Consider the following 17,272-nt stretch of genomic DNA (forward strand, 5'->3'; position numbering starts at 1 on the left):
CGCATGCGAACCGGGAGCAGGAGCAGCGGGGACGGCCGAGATGCCCGGGCAATAAGACGGAGCTTCGGGCAGTTTCCCAGATGCCCAGGAGCGGCTTGCTCCAGCCTTGTTTCTATGGTTGTGGTTGTGGTTGTTGTTAACATAAAGCAAATCGCCCTGGCCAGTTTGGCTCAGTGGATAGAGCGTCGGCCTGCGGACTGAAAGGTCCCGGGTTCGGTTCTGATCAAGGGCATGTACCTTGGTTGCTGGGCACATCCCCGGTGGGGGGTGTGCAGGAGGCAGCTGATCAGATGTTTCTCTCTCATGGATGTTTCTGACTCTCTATCCCTCTCCCTTCCTCTCTGTAAAAAATCAGTAAAATATATTTTTTTTAAAAAAGAGATAAAGCGAATCCCCAGGACCTGAGAGGCCTTCACGTCCACACGCAGGCCCACAGGCCAGGGGGAGCCCAGCCAAGGCGTGTGTCACACTCCCTGTGGGGTTGTGAATGCACAGGCCCTTCTCCCCTCCTAGCGGGACTGTGAGAGGCGGCTGCTCTCACTCACGCTGAGGACACCACTGGCTGTGCGACCCCCCAGAAGGGGTGCGGGCGGGAACAGGGAGCATGAACTGGACTCTGAACAGGCGCCTGCCCAGGAAGACGGGTGAATGCGCAGTCGCCTCTGGGGGCACCGTTGTGGGTGGTTTTCATTTTCTTCCTGTTGCTGGACTCTGCTTCTCAAACAGACCCCAGACGTGTGCTCTTCTCAGTCACGGACACAACGCCAGACGCCCCGTGAATGGCCTCTGAGCCGGACTCGCCCCGCAGTTCCTGTGTGAGGTCTGGTCACTTTCCCGGACTGGCGGAGGCACGCACCCGCGGGGCCTGGCACTGAGGTGGGCACCCCACTGTGGCTGGGGGTGACCCGGCCACGATGGCGAGGGCTCTGGCTGTCCCTGGAGTCTCCTCCCTGGACCTGACCCCTGTCCTGGGGCCTGGAGCCGAGGCTGGCCCATCGGGATGGGAAGGGAGTGAGGCCATGGCCTTCGGGGAAGGTGAGTGCTTCTAACCGGGGCTCAGGCGCCCGGGTGTCCCAGGGAGACCGGTTCCAGCCGGAAGGCGTGAGGGGAACGCTGGGGCCAGGGAGCTGGGAGCAGGCGGGAGAGGGAGCAGGTGACAGAAACGCCAGCCTTTCCTGCCTGTGGGGCCAATGCAGGGCCAGCCCCAGGCATCTGTGGGGTCCAGACTGAACGGACACTGGGAACCAGGGTGCTGGGGGAGCCCTTTCTCTCCTGGGCAGCTGACCAGGTCACACTCAGCAGGGCGGCCCTCTGACCTCTCAGCCCAGGGCTGCTGCCATGCTGGTCCCCCGCCTGCAGGAGCTCAGCCCTCTGACACCCACGCCCAGGGCTGCTGCTATGCTGGCGCCCATCTGCAGGAACTCAGCCCTCCCATGGGATGAGTTTGGGACACTGGTCCGCAGACGCTAGCTTCCACGTGGAAAACAAGACGAGTGTCCGCCATCTCGTCTCCACCCCCCTCGTTGCCGAGAGGCTAAAATGTGCTCATGAGCCTGCACAGCCTTGCTGATGTGTAACGTGTCCTTGTCTTTAGCGACGGCAGTTTGTAACGTGCACAACGGCCTTAAACTCACTTCATCACACTCACTGAGACAGGAGGCTCGTACAAAACACATTTTAATACATGATATCTTCCATCACAGCACCAGCCACAGAGGACAATATATACATGGGTCTCCCTAGGCTCTCAGAGCGCGAGTCACACTCAGGGCGGGACGGTAAACCCTAGGGCGCGAGCTGCCTCTGTGATCACAGCGGCCTGAGCTTCTTCCGCTCGGGGTGGCCGCGCCGATTGTCCGATTGAGCCCCAGGTGACCTGTTCGCTCGCTTTAGTATCAGGTTCTCTCTCTCTCTCGACCCAACAGCTAGACCCCAAACTCCCGCCCGACGCAGAGCAGGCGCCTGCGTTCCGGGTGGTTCCGCCAAATGGTCTCACTCCTCTTCACACGTGACAGCAAGGGGCCCGTTCCCATCCCCTTCGGCTGAAGAACGCAAAGGAGGCGCACGTAAGGCCGGGTGGGCGATGGCCCCCGGCAGCGTAGATCTGGGCTCCTGAAGACGAAATCCCAGCCCCGCTCCCACAGCGGAGACGTCCGCGGGAAGGCAAGGCTCCGCGGCACCTGCCGTCACGCCCCCACGGAGCCGCCTCGGCCCACCGCCCGGTGCTTCCCAGCAACCAGGGAACACGTTTCATGAAACTGGAGACTCACGTTTAAAACTGAGAGCGTCAAGCACCACGTTGTACAATCCAACTCGGAAGCACCGCACCGTGAACCCCGAGCTGTCCCGGCTGAGAGGGGAGCATTCGAACGTTTTAAACACCCAGCCTTCGCCGTCCTGAGGGCGCGAGGAAGGCTGAGCTTTCCCGGCAGCGGGACACGGGGCGGGAGCCGCAGCTTCTGACGGCAGCTTTCGCTTGGTTTCGTTCGATGTTTCCCTTCGGGCAGAAGTCCCGGCTCCCTCAGCGGAGATACAGTCCCTCCGGTCGGAGGACGTGACTCAGGCTGGGGTCCCGTTTCAGAGGCACCCAGGGCGGGGCGCCCGACGCGCTCCCTCACGTGGAATAACGCGACGACTGGCAGAGCACACGCACGCGAAGCGAAGAAGACCCCGAGTTCTGATTACACTGATTACACTGATTACAGTGACATCCTCACAGCCTCGATCCCGTCCACGGCCACGGGGGAGAACAGCTTGCTGATCCATCTTCTCCTCCTTTTCAGCCCAGGGAAAGCCGGGGGTTCGTTTAGGGCCCCTGACGCAGTGGCTGCTTCATCTGTGTGTGTGTGTGTGTGTTTTGTGGAAAACTGAGGACAGCACTACGGGACACACACACACTCCCGCTGAATGACAGGGGCTTGAACTCGGAAGAAGGGATGTCTTTGCTGAGAAACAGACACTCGAAGGACAAACCCTCCCGACTCCGCAGGCCTTGAGAGCAGAGCAGCCCGTGGAGCCGCCCTGCTGCCGGGCACGCGCCACCCAGTGGCGGGCAGCGGAGTGGCAGCGGGATGAAAATAGCTCTTTCCTCTGCTCCTGCCAAAAATTTTCCATGATTTTGCTTTTTTGGAAACAATGACAGGAAGTTATCCTTTTCCAGGCCATAAACAAGGACTCGGTTACGTAAACAAGGGCGCTGGTCCTGACCCCTTTCGGGGACAGGTCCCTCCCGGTCTCGCGTGGTGCGAGGGAGAGACGTGGGGCCCTGTCCTCAGGCCTGGACGGCGCTTCGCTCCCAGTGGCCCCGAGGACTTGAGAAGCAGGACACGGGCCCTCGGCTCCGTCCACAGGGGACCCGGTTGGTGTGTGCCCCTCCTCACGCTCTCCCACATGCCCGAGCCGACAGCCATCTGCCCCATACACGCCCCAGTTTCTGCTTAACAGACTCATGTGGCTTGAATAATAGGTCCACACAACAACCCAAGGCCTGAGCCCTGGTCAACGTCATCATGAACTGGGAAGTGTACCTGGGAATCTTGGGGAGGAAGGAGAGAGAGAGAGAGAGCCCTCGTTTATGGAGCAGTCAGCCTGGGCCCTGGGCTGGGCCCGGCATCATCGGGGGACGCGGCTACCTCCCGGGCCGGCACTGGAGCCTGATGAGGTGGCCGTTCCTGAGCCGGACACACCTGTGCCGCGTTCTGCACACCGGGGGAGGGAGTCCAGGGCGGCCATGGTGTGAGGGCAGGAAGGGAGACGGCGTTGCCACAAGCAGCCGTGGCCGCAGGGAGGTGTTCCAATTCTTTCCAGATGTGAGCACTGGCCTCTGGGATTTAGCAGAAAAGACGTGACCATCAAATGAACAAACCAGGAAAAATGACTTGGAGATGGAAACGCAGGGATCACAGGAAACGGTGCTCAAAACACCCCAACCAAACCAAACAAGCCAAGTGGCCGCAGCGAATGGTCCGCATCCGTGGAGCTCAGTTACCGTGGTAACGCGCGCCGGGACCACATGGTCAGCCACCGTAGGCAGCGGGGAGTCCGCGGGCCCCCCAGGTGCGGCAGGGCCCCGCGACGAGGCCAGGCGTCCGGCAGCCCTACCAGTCCAGCTTCAGGTCGGCCTTGCTCCAGACGTACTTGCCTCCGCGCTTGCGGAACGTCTCCTCGTCGAAGCCGCTGAACTTGATGGCCTCCTCCACGCCCACGTCCAGGATGGACCGGGACGGGTCCTTGCGGCCCTCTCTGCAGTTCAGGAAGCGCATCTGGAAGGCAGGGCAGACATGGGGGTTTCCGCGTCATGTGCCCGTAAAACTCACCGCTGGACTCCAACCCGACTTGTTGGCATCCAACCATTTCAGTCCGTGTCAGCCACGAGCCGCGAGCCACGGGCTGTGGGCCGGATGCTACGCTCGGCCTGCCGGCCCGGGCACCGCCTTCACGCTCTCACCTGACCCTGCACGCCCCACAAGGAAAACATGGAAGAAGTCGCTATGAACTACCTTTGATGAACTTGAAAACGATAAAAAGCTAAAAAGTCACAATAAGCGTTTCTCCAAAGACCAAATCCAACTTAAAAATTGCCGCCACAGTTCTTAACAGACTCATTTTTCAAAAACAGGTCTTTGGCCTCAGGGCTTGGTCCCCAGTGTGGGGCGAGCAGGAGGCAGCCGATCCATGGTTCTCATCATGGATGCTTCTGTCTCTCTCTCCTCCTCCCTTCCTCTCTGAAATCAATAAAAATATTTTTTAAATAAATAAATACAGGTCTTTGAATGGAATTATTTGTTCTGGCCTAAAAATATGGGCAAAATCTTATGAATCCAGACCCCTCCCTCCATCACCAAAAAAAGAGCCACACAAAACGGGACAGGAAGTGGGGGAGCATTTTGAGGAGGGGGAGCTCCCTTCTCCCTGGGAGGGCAGTGGGGGGAGGGGTCATGGCGGCTCTAGAGAGGCACTGTCACCTCCTCCCAGCGAAGCCAAGGTCATCCAAGGTCAGGGGTTGTGGGCAGCCCCCGAGGCCTCGAAGGCCCCAAACCCTGTGGGGTGGCTTATGCCAGGGAACCCCAAACCCCTGGCCCCCAGGGGCACAGCAGAGGACATTCGGTCATGCCAGCTTCCGTGGGACGTCCATGGACCCACAGCCACGGGGAACCCATCCCTGAGGCTCAGAGCAAATACAGGGGCGGGTTCCCACTGAGCCTGCCCACGGGCGTGACCCAGAACCTGGCGCAGGGGCCGGGCTCGGGAACATGAATGCGACTCGGGGGCCATGGAAACGTGCAATGCTGCCCTGGCCGGTGTGGCTCCGTGGATGGAGCATCAGCCTGAGGACCAAAGGGTCCTGGGTTCGAGTCTGCTCAAGCTCAGTTGCAGGCTCCTCCCTGGCCCAGGCCCTGCTCGGGGCTCGTGCAGGAGGCAACCCATCGATACGTCCCTCTCACATCGGTGTTTCTGTCTGCCACTCTCCCTAAAATCAATGGGAAATAGCCGAGGGTGAGGATTAACAAAAAAAAGAAAGAAAGATGAAACGCTGGCCAAGGACCACCGGGGGCCCAGCACGATGCTCCGACTCGGCCCTCGTGGCCACCTCACCACCTGCTGTGACCGCGCGTGGCTGTGGGGGGCACTCACATACTCATCCAGAATCAGGTAGGAGTCCTTCATCTGCAAAGGGAGAGGGACAGGCTCAGTCTCACGTTCGGCCTCACGCTCGGGGTCCGTCCCGCGGGTCTGTGTGTCTGTGGTCATTACCCCTGGCTCCGCGCTTCCCACCTCGCCCCAGGGGCTCTGGGCATGTGGCCCCCAGGTGAGCCTCCTCCCCCTCCCACCTCCTCCCCCACTCCTCCCCCCAACCCTTCATGGCAGCTGGTGTTCCGACCCACCAGTCTCGAAGCCCGGGTTCCCTGCCCTGTGCCCGAAGGGTCCCGTGTTGCTTGGAAAAATGTCTCCCCTCTCCTCTCGCGGTGGGAGAGCCTGCTCTCATTACCCAGTATTCCCAGGGGCCGATTCCCCCGGCACCCCACTTCCCCCTTTTCAACATCTATATTCCAGGAGGAGAGACCAGTGCTCATCTCTCGCACTGGCCCTGCACAGCGGCACCACGCCCACTGGAGGAGGGGGCACCGTGGGCTCACACAAAGGCCGCAGGGCTGTCCGAGCCAGTGTGGCTCAGTGGATAGAGCGCCGGCCTGCAGACTGAAGGGTCCCGGGCTCGATGCTGGTCACAGGCACATGCCCCGTTGTGGGCCGACCCCCAGGAGGGGGCGTGCAGGAAGCCACCGATCAATGATTCTCACCATGGACGTTTCTATCTCTCTCTCCCTCTCTCTAAAATCAGTAAACATATTTTTTTAAAAAAAAACAAAGGGCCCAGGGCTGGAGGGTGCAGGACAGATGGCGGCCTCAGCCCTGGACTCTGCCCTAGTCCCCCCGTCTCTACATGACACCGTGGAGCTGGGGAGAGGGGCCCCTCGGAATGGATCTGAGCGTGCCGTGGGCCAGGCCGGCGCGGGCCACCCACCTTGTCGTTGCACTCGGGCACCAGGCAGGGCACCCCGCGGTGCCGGTCCAGGAAGCTCTGGAACTCCTCCTTGCTGATGACGAAGCGCTCGGCCTCCCGCAGGGCGCCGTCCCCCGCGTTCTCCCCGTCGATGAGCAGGCACTGGAACACCTGGAACACACGTGTGCTTGGCGAGAGCGTCCCGTCGGGGGCCACCCACATCTGGGCCCCGCCCCCAGCTTCCTCCCTCCTGAGCCGAGGTGACGCCTCACTCTGAGGAACGTTCTAGAAAGACATTGCTCGGGGGGCACTGGAGCTGGCCCTGGGGTTTAGGGAGCACAGATATTCTTAAAAGGGAGACACAGGAAGAACGGGTCCAGGTGATGCTCTATCTGGGTTCAGCACCTCAGTGTCTGGACCGCAGACTAGCAAATGCTCCTGGACGGACACGTGGGCCGTGCGGACACATGGAGCCCGGCCGGCGCGGCTCCGAGTTCTCCCGCCAAAGCCTGCGTCGGGGGCTCGATCCCCCGTGTGGGGCGTGCAGGAGGCCGCCGGTCGATGGTTTGCTCTCATCATGGAAGTTTCTCTCTCTCTCCCTCTCCCTTCCTCTCTGAGATCAATTAAAAAGAATATTTTTTTAAAAGCCAATTGTTTGTAATCCCCAAATCAAGATACAAGCATTTTCAAAGTGCTGTCCTTCCCACTGGGTGTAATCATATGCCCTGTGGAAGGCCCCTGGGATGTATTGGTTTCTCAGTTAATGCGTAAGGACAGTTCCAAAGGCATGAATTGTCTTTTCCAACATTCTTTTAAGTAAATAAATAGGGGTGTGTGTGTGGTGTTAGTCCATGGTAAGGACTGCATCATCGGGAAAGGAAAAACTCCGTCCCAGGGAACTGTCAGGTGACCACAGGCGGCAGCCGACCAACAACAGGGGTGTCTTTGAACTTGAGACGCTTCAGGAGCTGACGGGGGGTCAGACTGGAAGCACAAATCTCGGTGAATGAACGTTGCTGCAGCTTGGGCAGGGCCTTGCCCTGGCTACCTCCTAAGAACCAATGAAAAGCCGTGTGCTCAGGACGGATGCGGAACGGCGTCCGTGCGCACAGAAGCTGGAGCAGGAGGAGGACATGCAGCCTGGCTCTGCTGCATCGAGAGTGCAGGCGAGGCTTTCGGAGGCTTCAGAACGTCTCCCAGCACCTAGCATACCCGGCCTTCAACCTCCCCATGTTCCAGAAGGGATCAGCCCTGCATGTACAGGGGAAACTGAGGCAGAGAGAGTGTACGTAGCTTCTACTTTAAGGAATAAAAGAAGGACCTAGGGCCTGGCTGGTGTGGCTCAGTGGTTGGACGTTGACCTATGAACCAGGAGATCACGTTCGATTCCTGATCAGGGCACAGGCCCAGGTTGTGGGCTCCATCCCCAGTAGGGGGCGTGCAGGAGGCAGCCGATCCATGATTCTCTCTCGTCATTGATGTTTCTATCTCTCTCCCTACTTTCCTCTCTGAAATCAATCCTATATAATAAAAGCCTAATATGCAAATTGACCAAACAGCAGGGTGACCGGTGGAGTGACCGGTTGCCACGTCGTGCACTGACCACCAGGGGCAGATGCTCAATGCAGGAGCTGCCTCCAGCCTGCAGGCCCCAGGCCAGCCAAGGCAGGTGCCAGCGGGGGCCCCCAATCGCCCTGCCGGTTGGTCCAGAGATCGGCCCTGATCGCTGGCCAGGCCTACAGACCCTAACCGTGCATGAATTTCGTGCGCCGGACCGCTAGTAAAAATATATTTTTTAAAAAAGCAGGACCCTGGTCCCGGCTGGTGCTGCGGCTCAGAGCTGCGCGCTCACCATCTCCACTTCCCCAAAGCTGTTCCCGCCCACACGGTGTGGCGGCCCGTGGGCGAGCCGCCGGCGCTCACCTTCCAGCGCACCGGGTTCAGCTCCTGGATGTGCGCGCGCATGTCCTCGTCCACGTTGAAGCGGTTGATGACGGAGTTGATCTTGAAGGCCACGCGGTACTCCCGGCACCAGCGCCGCAGCTTCCGGAGGTTCTCCACGTGGTTGAGCCGCCCCTGGCCGCGGCCGATGAGGACGTTCACGTCTTCGTTGAAGCTGTCGCAGGAGATGGCGAGGATGTCCAGGTACTGGCCTGAGGGAAAGGGCTGCGGTCAGCTCTCCGCCGAGGACCCCGCCCTCTTCGGGATGAAACAGACCTGCGTTACCCGTTCGCTTTCGTCGTTTAAACACCGTGTGCCCCCCCCCACACACACACACGAAAACATGCGCTACACACGGTAAAATAGTCTTAGGAAAGAAGGCACCTCACAGGACGCCAGCGATGTTCACACGCGAGAGAAACTCTCCGCCGTGTGTGTGTGTGTGTGTGTGTGTGTGTGTGTGTGTGCGCGCGTGCCCTCCTGGTCTCATTCACTTCTTAGGGAGGTCAGTTTGTTGGATCTACGAGCTTTGCAGACCTACATCTTTATACACACACACACACACACACACACACACACACACTAGGGGCCCGGTGCATGACATTTGTGCAAGGAGCTCAGTCCCCGCAGACCCAGCTTTGTCTGGAAGGTCGTCTGGAAGGACATCCGGAAGGTCACTCAGTTGTCTGGTCTCATTAGCATATTACACTTTTATTATTTTACTAGAGGCCTAATGCACAAAATTCGTACAAGAGTAGGCCTTCCTTCCCCTGGCTGCTGGCACCGGCTTCCCTCTGGCACCCAGGACCCGGGCTTCCCTCACAGCCCGGCTTTGTCTGGAAGGTTGTCCAGAAGGACATCTGGTCTAATTAGCATATTACACACACACACACATATATATATACATATAATCGATTTCAGAGAGGAAGGAGGGGGAGAGAGAGAGAAACATCCATGATGAGAGCGAATCACTGACAGGCTGCCTCCTGCACGCCCCACACTGGGGATGGAGCCCACAACCCGGGCCTGTGCCCTGACCGGGAATCGAACCGTAACCTCCTGGTTCACAGGTGGATGCTCAGCCCCTGAGCCGCGCCTCCGGGCCAGTCGCTTACTTCCTAGGAGACTTAAGGGTGATGGCAAACAAGCAAAAAGGTGGGGAAACTGGAGCCCAGCCCCTGCTCGCCACCCTGGCCGGCCCTGAGGAGCTGAGCTCACGAGTGCTGTTATCTGCCCGCAGATAACTGTTATAAACACGTTATAAACACGTTATAAACACGCCTTCACACGGATGCGCCTTTTCTCCACACATGTTCACGGGAGCCCTGCAGAACTCACTGCCGTTAACTCCACACGCAGCTCGCGAAGAGATCAGAACGGGCCTGTTTGGTCCCGGTCCCGGCCCAGGGAGGGAGGGCATGCAGCCGTGCCGGGGACGGGCCTCGGGCGGGGGGCGCTCACCGTACTTCACGAACCAGCGCTCGCGGATGAGGCTGCCGTTGCTGACGATGCTCACGCTGGGCAGGCGCAGCTCCTGCTTGCAGAACCTCACCAGACGGCCCAGGTACTCCCCGCGGTCCCGCAGGAACGGCTCCCCGCCCGAGAAGTTCACCTTCTCCATGCCTGCGGAGACGGGACACCCCACGGTGAGCGAGAAGCAGGGACCGGCTGCCTCCTGCACGCCCCTACTGGGGACAGAGCCGCGACCCAGGCCTGGGCCCTGACCGGGATCGAGCCCGGGACCCTTCATTCCACAGGCCGGGGCTCTTTCCACTGGGCCACACCAGCCAGGGCCAAGACACATTTTTCTCCCATTTCTCCCGGCCACAGGCACCCATCACTGCCTCAATGGCCAAAGTCTTGTTTTCTCAGCGTCACAGAAACGCCATGAGATTCCCTTTACCTTCCCCTCCCCAAGGCCCAGGCCCGTCAGCCCCGCTCTATGGACATGGCCGTGTGGGTAAGCCAGGGTTTCACCAGGAAAAGGAAAGTCACTGGTTGGTTTCCTTGTCTTCCTTCTATTGAATAGCTGCTCGGTAATGCGGGGACACACACCAGAGGGACTTCCCTAAGAGGCCCGGGTGCCATGAGGCAACCCAGACGTGCACGGCAGACACCCTCCCTAGGTAGAGCCATCGGATGCTCCTCAGCAGCCCCTCCGTTCTGGGACCTCCTTCCCCTCCCCTCCCCTCCCCTCCCCTCCCTCCCCTCCCCTTCCCTTCCCTCCCCTCTCCTTCCCCTCCCCTCCCCTCCCCTTCCCTCTCCTTCCCCTCCCCTCTCCTTCCCCTCCCCTCCCCTCTCCTCCCCTCCCCTCCCCTCTCCTTCCCCTCCCCTCTCCCTCCCCTCCCCTCCCCTCCCCTCTCCTTCCCCTCCCCTCCCCTTCCCTTTCCCTCCCCTCTCCTTCCCCTCCCCTCCCCTCCCCTCCCCTCCCCTCCCCTCCGTGGACCAGCGCCTCTTGCCCCAAATCCTTGCCCTGCTCTCGGTTGATTGACTCCCTTATTTTGGAAAAATGTTTTAGGAGTTTCCTGGGGGAATAACAAAATAGTAAAGTCAGAACGACAGCGAGGACTCGTGGGTGTTAAACTAGCCCTGCGGTCAGCAGTGTGGGTGGAACCCTCTGCACGCGGAGCTGGAAGGCCTTGCTTACTGCCCTCTAGGTCCCCACAGCCTTGCCCGTGCCTGGGAAACTGTTATAAACACGTTATAAACACGTTATAAACGCGCCTTCACGCGGATGCGCCTTTTCTCTTCCAGAGGCTTTCTTTCCAATGTCCTGCCGTGTCCACCATGCACCTCTGGGGACAGGGCTCGCCGCCACACAGTCCGTTCCCTGAGCACCTTCGCCCCCCAGCTCCCCAGCAGACGCCAGGGCGACGGAATCCGTGCAGCGGCAGCAGCTTTTCAGGACGCACCTTGCCCATCCCAGGCCCTGGCCACAGGCTCCAGCCCGGTCCTGGGGCAGCCGTCAGTGGGCACCCGCGCCTGCTGCCTGGGGCTCACACCCCGGGAGCTGTCGCTGCCCCTGCACCGGGGCCAGAAGGCCGGTGCCCCGCCCTGTGCGCTTCCTCCCCCGAAACCACAGCGACGGTTCCTCCGAGGTCCCTTCCTGAAGGCGACCGGCCCCAGGATGCCCCCTGGGCCTGGGCAAGTCCTGTGCTCCCCGAGGAGCTTTAGAAAGAGGGTCCCCCACTTGCAGAACAGTCTGGGGGGCCACCCGAATCACAGCTGTGGTCCCTTCCGGGGGCTCCTCCGCTCTCAGCGGGGCTGTGAGGGGCCACGGTGCCTGCTCTCTCGGCCCCGGGGACCAGCTCACAGGCTGGGGGGCTCCGGTGCCACACGCAGTGTCACCCAGGTGCACCCCTCCCCTGGGAGCCGGGCTGAATGGGGGAGGGGGTAACTAGGAAAGGGAGACGGCTGTCACAGAGGCTCTCGCTGAGGCCGAGGAGCGGGGATGGAGGGTACGAGAGGGCCAGAAGCTGCCCGGCCGGCGCGGCTCAGGGGCTGAGCGTCGGCCTAGGAACCAGGAGGTCACGGTTTGATTCCCGGTCGGGGCACAGGCCCGGGCTGCGGGCTCCATCCCCAGTGGGGGGCGTGCAGGAGGCAGCCGATCCATGACTCTCTCTCATCATGGGTGTTTCTCTCTCCCTCTCCCTTCCTCTCTGAAGTCAATGAAAACATAATTAAAAAATTGATGAGCAGCCGAAGGAGAGGAGGGAGGGGGGAAGGTCTCGGACAGGTCAGCCCGCCCCCAGGGGCGCCCACGTGAAGGGTGGCACACGAGTGCACGGGTCCTCAGCGGCTCCTGCGGGCGAAGAGCCGGAGAAGTGACTGATCGGAGGTCTCTTCAGCCCGCGTGCTTTTTAACGTTAAATACAGGACGCATGTAAACGAAAAGGAACTCAGGTTACAGTGTGAATTCACATGGTCAGTCGTCACCGACGTCGACGTCCCTCTCTGAGCCAGAAACCTGCTCCCGGGCACACCGCCCGGCCCGCACCCAGCCCTCCCCGTTCCGTGGCTGTTACCGGCTTAACCCTGCGAGGCCACCGCGTGGACGTGTGACTGCAGCGCGTGATAGGCTGTCACCTGTAAACAGCCATCAGCTCCACGGGCCGTGTCTTGTCCAGCTGCCTGAGGGGGTGCAGTTATCTTTTTATCTGCGTTTTAAGGCTTGTTCGTCCAGAGGAGCTCAATGTCGGATAAGCCGTGTAACCAAGGAACCCAAGGCCCAGGCCCGTGTCACTCAAGAGCCGAAGACCCGCCCACAGGACAAGCCCGCCCCCCACGCAGGCTCGGAGCATCGCTAACTCCGCACCCCAAAGCGTGTCAGGGCCCTGCTCCATTCCAGCTCCTTTGCGAGGCGACACCCACAACTGCTGGGCCTCAGCCCTGGAACTCAAACTCCCCGGGGCCTCGGATATTAAGACAAAACAGCCACTCGGGACAGCCGCTGACCTAGAAAGTGCTATGACGCCCACCCGTGCCAGGGGCCGGGGGTCCCAGAGGAAGGGCAGGGCCTTCGTCTGCCGAAGAGGAGCAGGAACGTTCCCCCAGAGATTGGGGTGCCCGGCATTCCAGGAAGAGGGGCCAGTGTGACCACAGGCTTGGGGGTGCGGATGCTGGGGTTCAGGGGTGTGGCGTGGGGTGGGGGTGCTGATGGCAACAGGGAGCTGGCCACTGGCCTCGAGGGCTGTGCTGACGCGGGGGCGGGGGCGGGGGTGGGGGTGCGGTGCAAGAGTGTTAAGAGGGCGAGTTAGAGCATCAGGAATATGTTTGAGAGAGAGCGGGCTTTCCCGTGGGCCGCAGAGACAGTGAGATGAAACGGGGAGCCCTCAGCCGGACCCCACAGGACCCAGCGGCCCTGGACCACCGAGCAACAGAATGGGCAGCAAGACAGTCAGGCCCAGGGAGGTGCAAGCGCGGGTTTGATCGCACACAGTGCACATCAGGCAGAGCTCCTGGCGCAGGGAGGGGCGTGGCGGCTGCCCCGGAAGAAGGTGGGTGTGGGGGGAAGCGGGCCTTCGGGGCTGTGGCCTCTCCACCCAGGAGGGGGGGGCTGCTTTCCCGGGGGGCACAGGGCGCCCTCTGGGTGGGGGCCACGGCGTGGATGCCGGGTAAGCCTCCATGAGAAAGTGAGAGCAGGGGAGGAATGTGCGTGCTGCGGGACAGACAGGACGGGAGGGAAGGAGGGCGGACTTGGGGTGAAGGAGGGCGCCCCCCTGGGCTGACCGCGGAGCCTGCCTGCCTGCCGTTACCCAGCTCAAGCTCGTCAGGGGGCTCGAGAGCCACGTCTGCCCAGTTCCATAGGGAGACATGAAAGACGCCACCACTGCCGCTCCCAGTCCAAGCCTGTGTTTGGGCACAGATTTGCATATATAAACATACATATCATTGACTTCAGCGAGGAAGGGCGAGGGAGAGAGAAACATCAGTGATGAGAGAGAACCATGGACCGGCTGCCTCCTGCACGCCCCACCCTGGGGATGGAGCCCGCAACCTGGGCATGAGCCCCGACTGAGAATCGAACCCTGACCTCCTGGCTCCTAGGTTGACGCTCAGCCACTGAGCCACGCCGGCTGGGCTGGACTTGCTTCTTTAACTCTTTCTGGAAAACCCGACCCATCGGTGCTTTGGACAAAGCCGGACAGTACCACAGCCTTCCCACCGGCCTCTTCCGAGACGCTGGGCGGACGGCCCCAGCTGGCCCCGTGGTTTTAAAAGACCGGGCGCCCCTCCCCGGAGTCAGCCGGCATTGCCTCCAGGGACCATGTGGTGTCCTCGCCCTGCGATGGGAAACCGCAGGCCCCCACCCGGTGTGCGTCCCCAGCCCCTCCACCCAGCCCAGCGCCCGTGGCCGAGCCCCCGATGCCAGGGGACGGGACGGACGGGACGGGACTCACCAGCCTCCTTGAGCAGCCGCAGCCCCCGCTGGGCCTCCTCCAGGGGCAGCACGAAGGAGGTCTTGGCCGTGTGGAAGCAGAAGCCGCACTTGTAGTTACACTGGCGGGTGAAGTGGTAGTTGACGCTGGTGGGCGTGAGGGGCCCGTCGGGGCCGCCGCCTCCCTCCTCTTCCTCCCCCGCCCCCTCGGGCTCTGGCCCGTCCTGCCGCCCCTGGCCCCTGTGGGTCCAGCCCAGCCCCAGCCGGAGCGCCGCCCGGAGCCAGAGGAGCAGGGGTGCCAGGCTGCCCCACAGGGAGCCCAGTGGCCCCCTCAGGGCGCCCAGCAGCTTCCAGGGGAATGCCAGCGGAGCCGTTGCCCACATGGTCCTGGACCGGTGGCTGGGTGCCCCGTGCCGCCCGCTTATATGTGTGCAAACACGCTGTCACCGGAGGCAGGCGGACACGCCCCTTGGGCTGCCGCTCAGCTGAGTCTGAGTTTCGGTTTTTTCTTCCTGAAAATGAAAGCTGGCGCAGGGCCAGGCCAGGCTGCGGCGTCGGCACTAGCGCCCTGGCTACTGCCTCCCCGGGGAGGGGGGGCACGGGGGGGACGCAGGTGCGGTATCGCCGATAAGCAGAGAGGCCACCTCTGTCCTGGGAGCGTTACTCACGCCTGACATCACATCTAGCAGCTTCTGCCTGTCAACCTTCACCTGGTGGCCAAGGCGAAAGTCGGCTGTGAGAGGAGTGACCGCCCCTCCCTGCCGGGTGGCCGCGACCCCACTCGCCCTGCGACCCTCCCACTCGCCCTGCGACCCTCCCACTCGCCCTGCGACCCTCCCAGACCACAGCCATAGGGACCGCACACCCCACCAGCCCGTGGAGGTTCCCTTCACCCCCGCGTTTGCAGTGCTGGCTCTTGGCGCAGGGAGGACAGTGCCCTGCAGCGCGGCCCCTTCTGGCGTCTGTAACAGACGTCGGACAATCAGGCACTTCGCTTTTTAACATGTTTGTGTTGATCAGAGAGGAGGGGAGAGGGAGAGAGAGAGAGAGAAACATCAGTGATGAGAGAGGATCACGGACCGGCTGCCTCCTGCACGCCCCACACTGGGGATCAAGCCCACAACCTGGGCAGGTGCCCTTGACTAGGAATCGAACCCGGGACCCTTCCGTCCACAGGCTGACGCTCTGTCCACTGAGCCACACTGGCCAGGACCACCAGGCGCCTGCCTTCTCAGACGCTTCTCACAAGAAGGGTTCGCTGTTGATGTTTACGGTTGTTTAGAAAGCGCTGGGGGAGGTTGTGCCAGCTTTCTCTCTCCGCGCCTCTGCCATGAGCTCTGGGGGGGCCTGCCTGCCGGCGTGAGATTAGGGGCCTTGAACAGTCCGCGGGCTGGGGCTGTGGGAGCTGCCAACCCGAGCTCCTCACCGAGCAGCCCCGCGGCTCTGGGTCCGCGTTTATCTCCCTGGATCTCCGTTTCTGCGGCTGCAAAGACCTGAGCTGTCGCATCCGCCAACCCGAGGGCTCTGCATGTGCACAAACCGCCTGCACGGCTCGGGGGGGGGGGGGGGGGTGTCTGTGACAGCCGAGCTCTGTCTGGAAGGAAACGGAGACCGCATTTCCCAGGAACCGAAACCCCGCGGGGAGACACGAGGGGTGCGTGTCGAGTGCCTGTTATGCAACCTCTGACGTGAGTGCCGGCCCCGCGGCCCCGCCCACAGCGTGTAACCCCCACCTGGTCTGGCTCAAAGGAAAAGTAGTTTTTGGTTTTTTTTTGTTGTTTTTTTTGCTAGATCACGTGAGTATAAGGAAACGAAAACAAATCTGTTTACTTTTCCCACCGTGTCCTGGAGAGCACACAGGGTGACCTCACACACGCTCGGAGCTGCAGGTTTGAAGGTGTGGCTCCCATCGCAGCCTCAGCTGTTTGACTGGCGATACGTTTCCCCACCTGCCTGCTCTTGGGAACCTACTTGGGATGACAGGTCGTAATGCTTATCTTTTTAAAAAATATGTTTGTATTGATTTCAGGGAGGAAGGGAGAGGAGAGAGAAACACCAATGACGAGAGAATCATGGACCGGCTGCCTCCTGCACGCCCCACACTGGGGATGGAGCTGCAACCCGGACCTGTGCCCTGATGGGGAATCGAACCGCGACCCCCTGGTTCATAGGTCGACCCTCACCCACGGAGCCACGCCCACCTGGCTGGCGTATTAAGCACCAGCACCTGGCGGGCACAATGAGAAACCTCGCACACCCGGGGCGCTGTTTGTCCGGCGTGGGCAGCACCCCCTTCGCACTAACGTATTTCACACCTGGAGAAGCTTATGTCACACGGGGCAGAGGGATGGAACTCGGATTTAAACACTCGCCACGCTGCTCACTCACTGATCATTATTATCACATTATTCTATTATCACTTCTTCGGGCTGTTGGACCCGGGCCCCTGTCTTGTGTTCATTCATTTGTTCATTCACTCACTCCTCACTCACTCCCCCATTCAGGCAGCCTTCACTTCCTTTCTTCTTTCCTTCAGCAGCGCTCACTGGCAGCCTCCTACGTATCAGAGAAAAGTTAACATACGGCCCCGCTGGCGTGGCTCAGCGGGTGAGCGCCGACCTAGGAGCCAGGGGGTCACGGTTCGATCCCCGGTCAGGGCACAGGCCCGGGTCGTGGGCTCGATCCCCAGGGTGGGGCGTGCAGGAGGCAGCGGATCAGTGATTCTCTCTCATCATTGATGTTTCTCTCCCTCTCCCTTCCCCTCTGAAATCAATAAAAATATATTTTAACAATATTAACATGTGAAACATACATAAAGTCAGTAAGTCAGAATCCCTCCTGGCAAGGGGCTCCCAGCAGCTGACAGTCACTGCGGCGTCCTTGAACAGGCGCTTCTTTCTCCCCGATTGCCTTTCTCCAACCCCCCCCCCCCCCGCTCCCGCCCCCGGAGT

General features: G+C 61.0%; 1 protein-coding gene across 1 annotated transcript; it reads right to left on the reverse strand.

Annotated features, from left to right (window-relative positions):
• Positions 1-1,659: 1,659 nt before the first annotated feature.
• On the reverse strand, positions 1,660-14,758 carry RSAD2 (radical S-adenosyl methionine domain containing 2). The gene is made up of 6 exons (XM_036335431.1): positions 14,344-14,758; positions 9,905-10,066; positions 8,426-8,655; positions 6,524-6,673; positions 5,635-5,667; positions 1,660-4,262 (listed from the first exon to the last, which is right to left on the reverse strand). Exons 1-6 carry the CDS (start codon positions 14,702-14,704, stop codon positions 4,098-4,100), a joined length of 1,101 nt encoding a protein of 366 aa, XP_036191324.1. The 5' UTR covers positions 14,705-14,758; the 3' UTR covers positions 1,660-4,097.
• Positions 14,759-17,272: the final 2,514 nt, after the last annotated feature.

This window comes from Myotis myotis, unplaced genomic scaffold (assembly GCF_014108235.1).
Source record: "Myotis myotis isolate mMyoMyo1 unplaced genomic scaffold, mMyoMyo1.p scaffold_m19_p_14, whole genome shotgun sequence".
Taxonomy (NCBI): Eukaryota; Metazoa; Chordata; class Mammalia; order Chiroptera; family Vespertilionidae; genus Myotis; species Myotis myotis.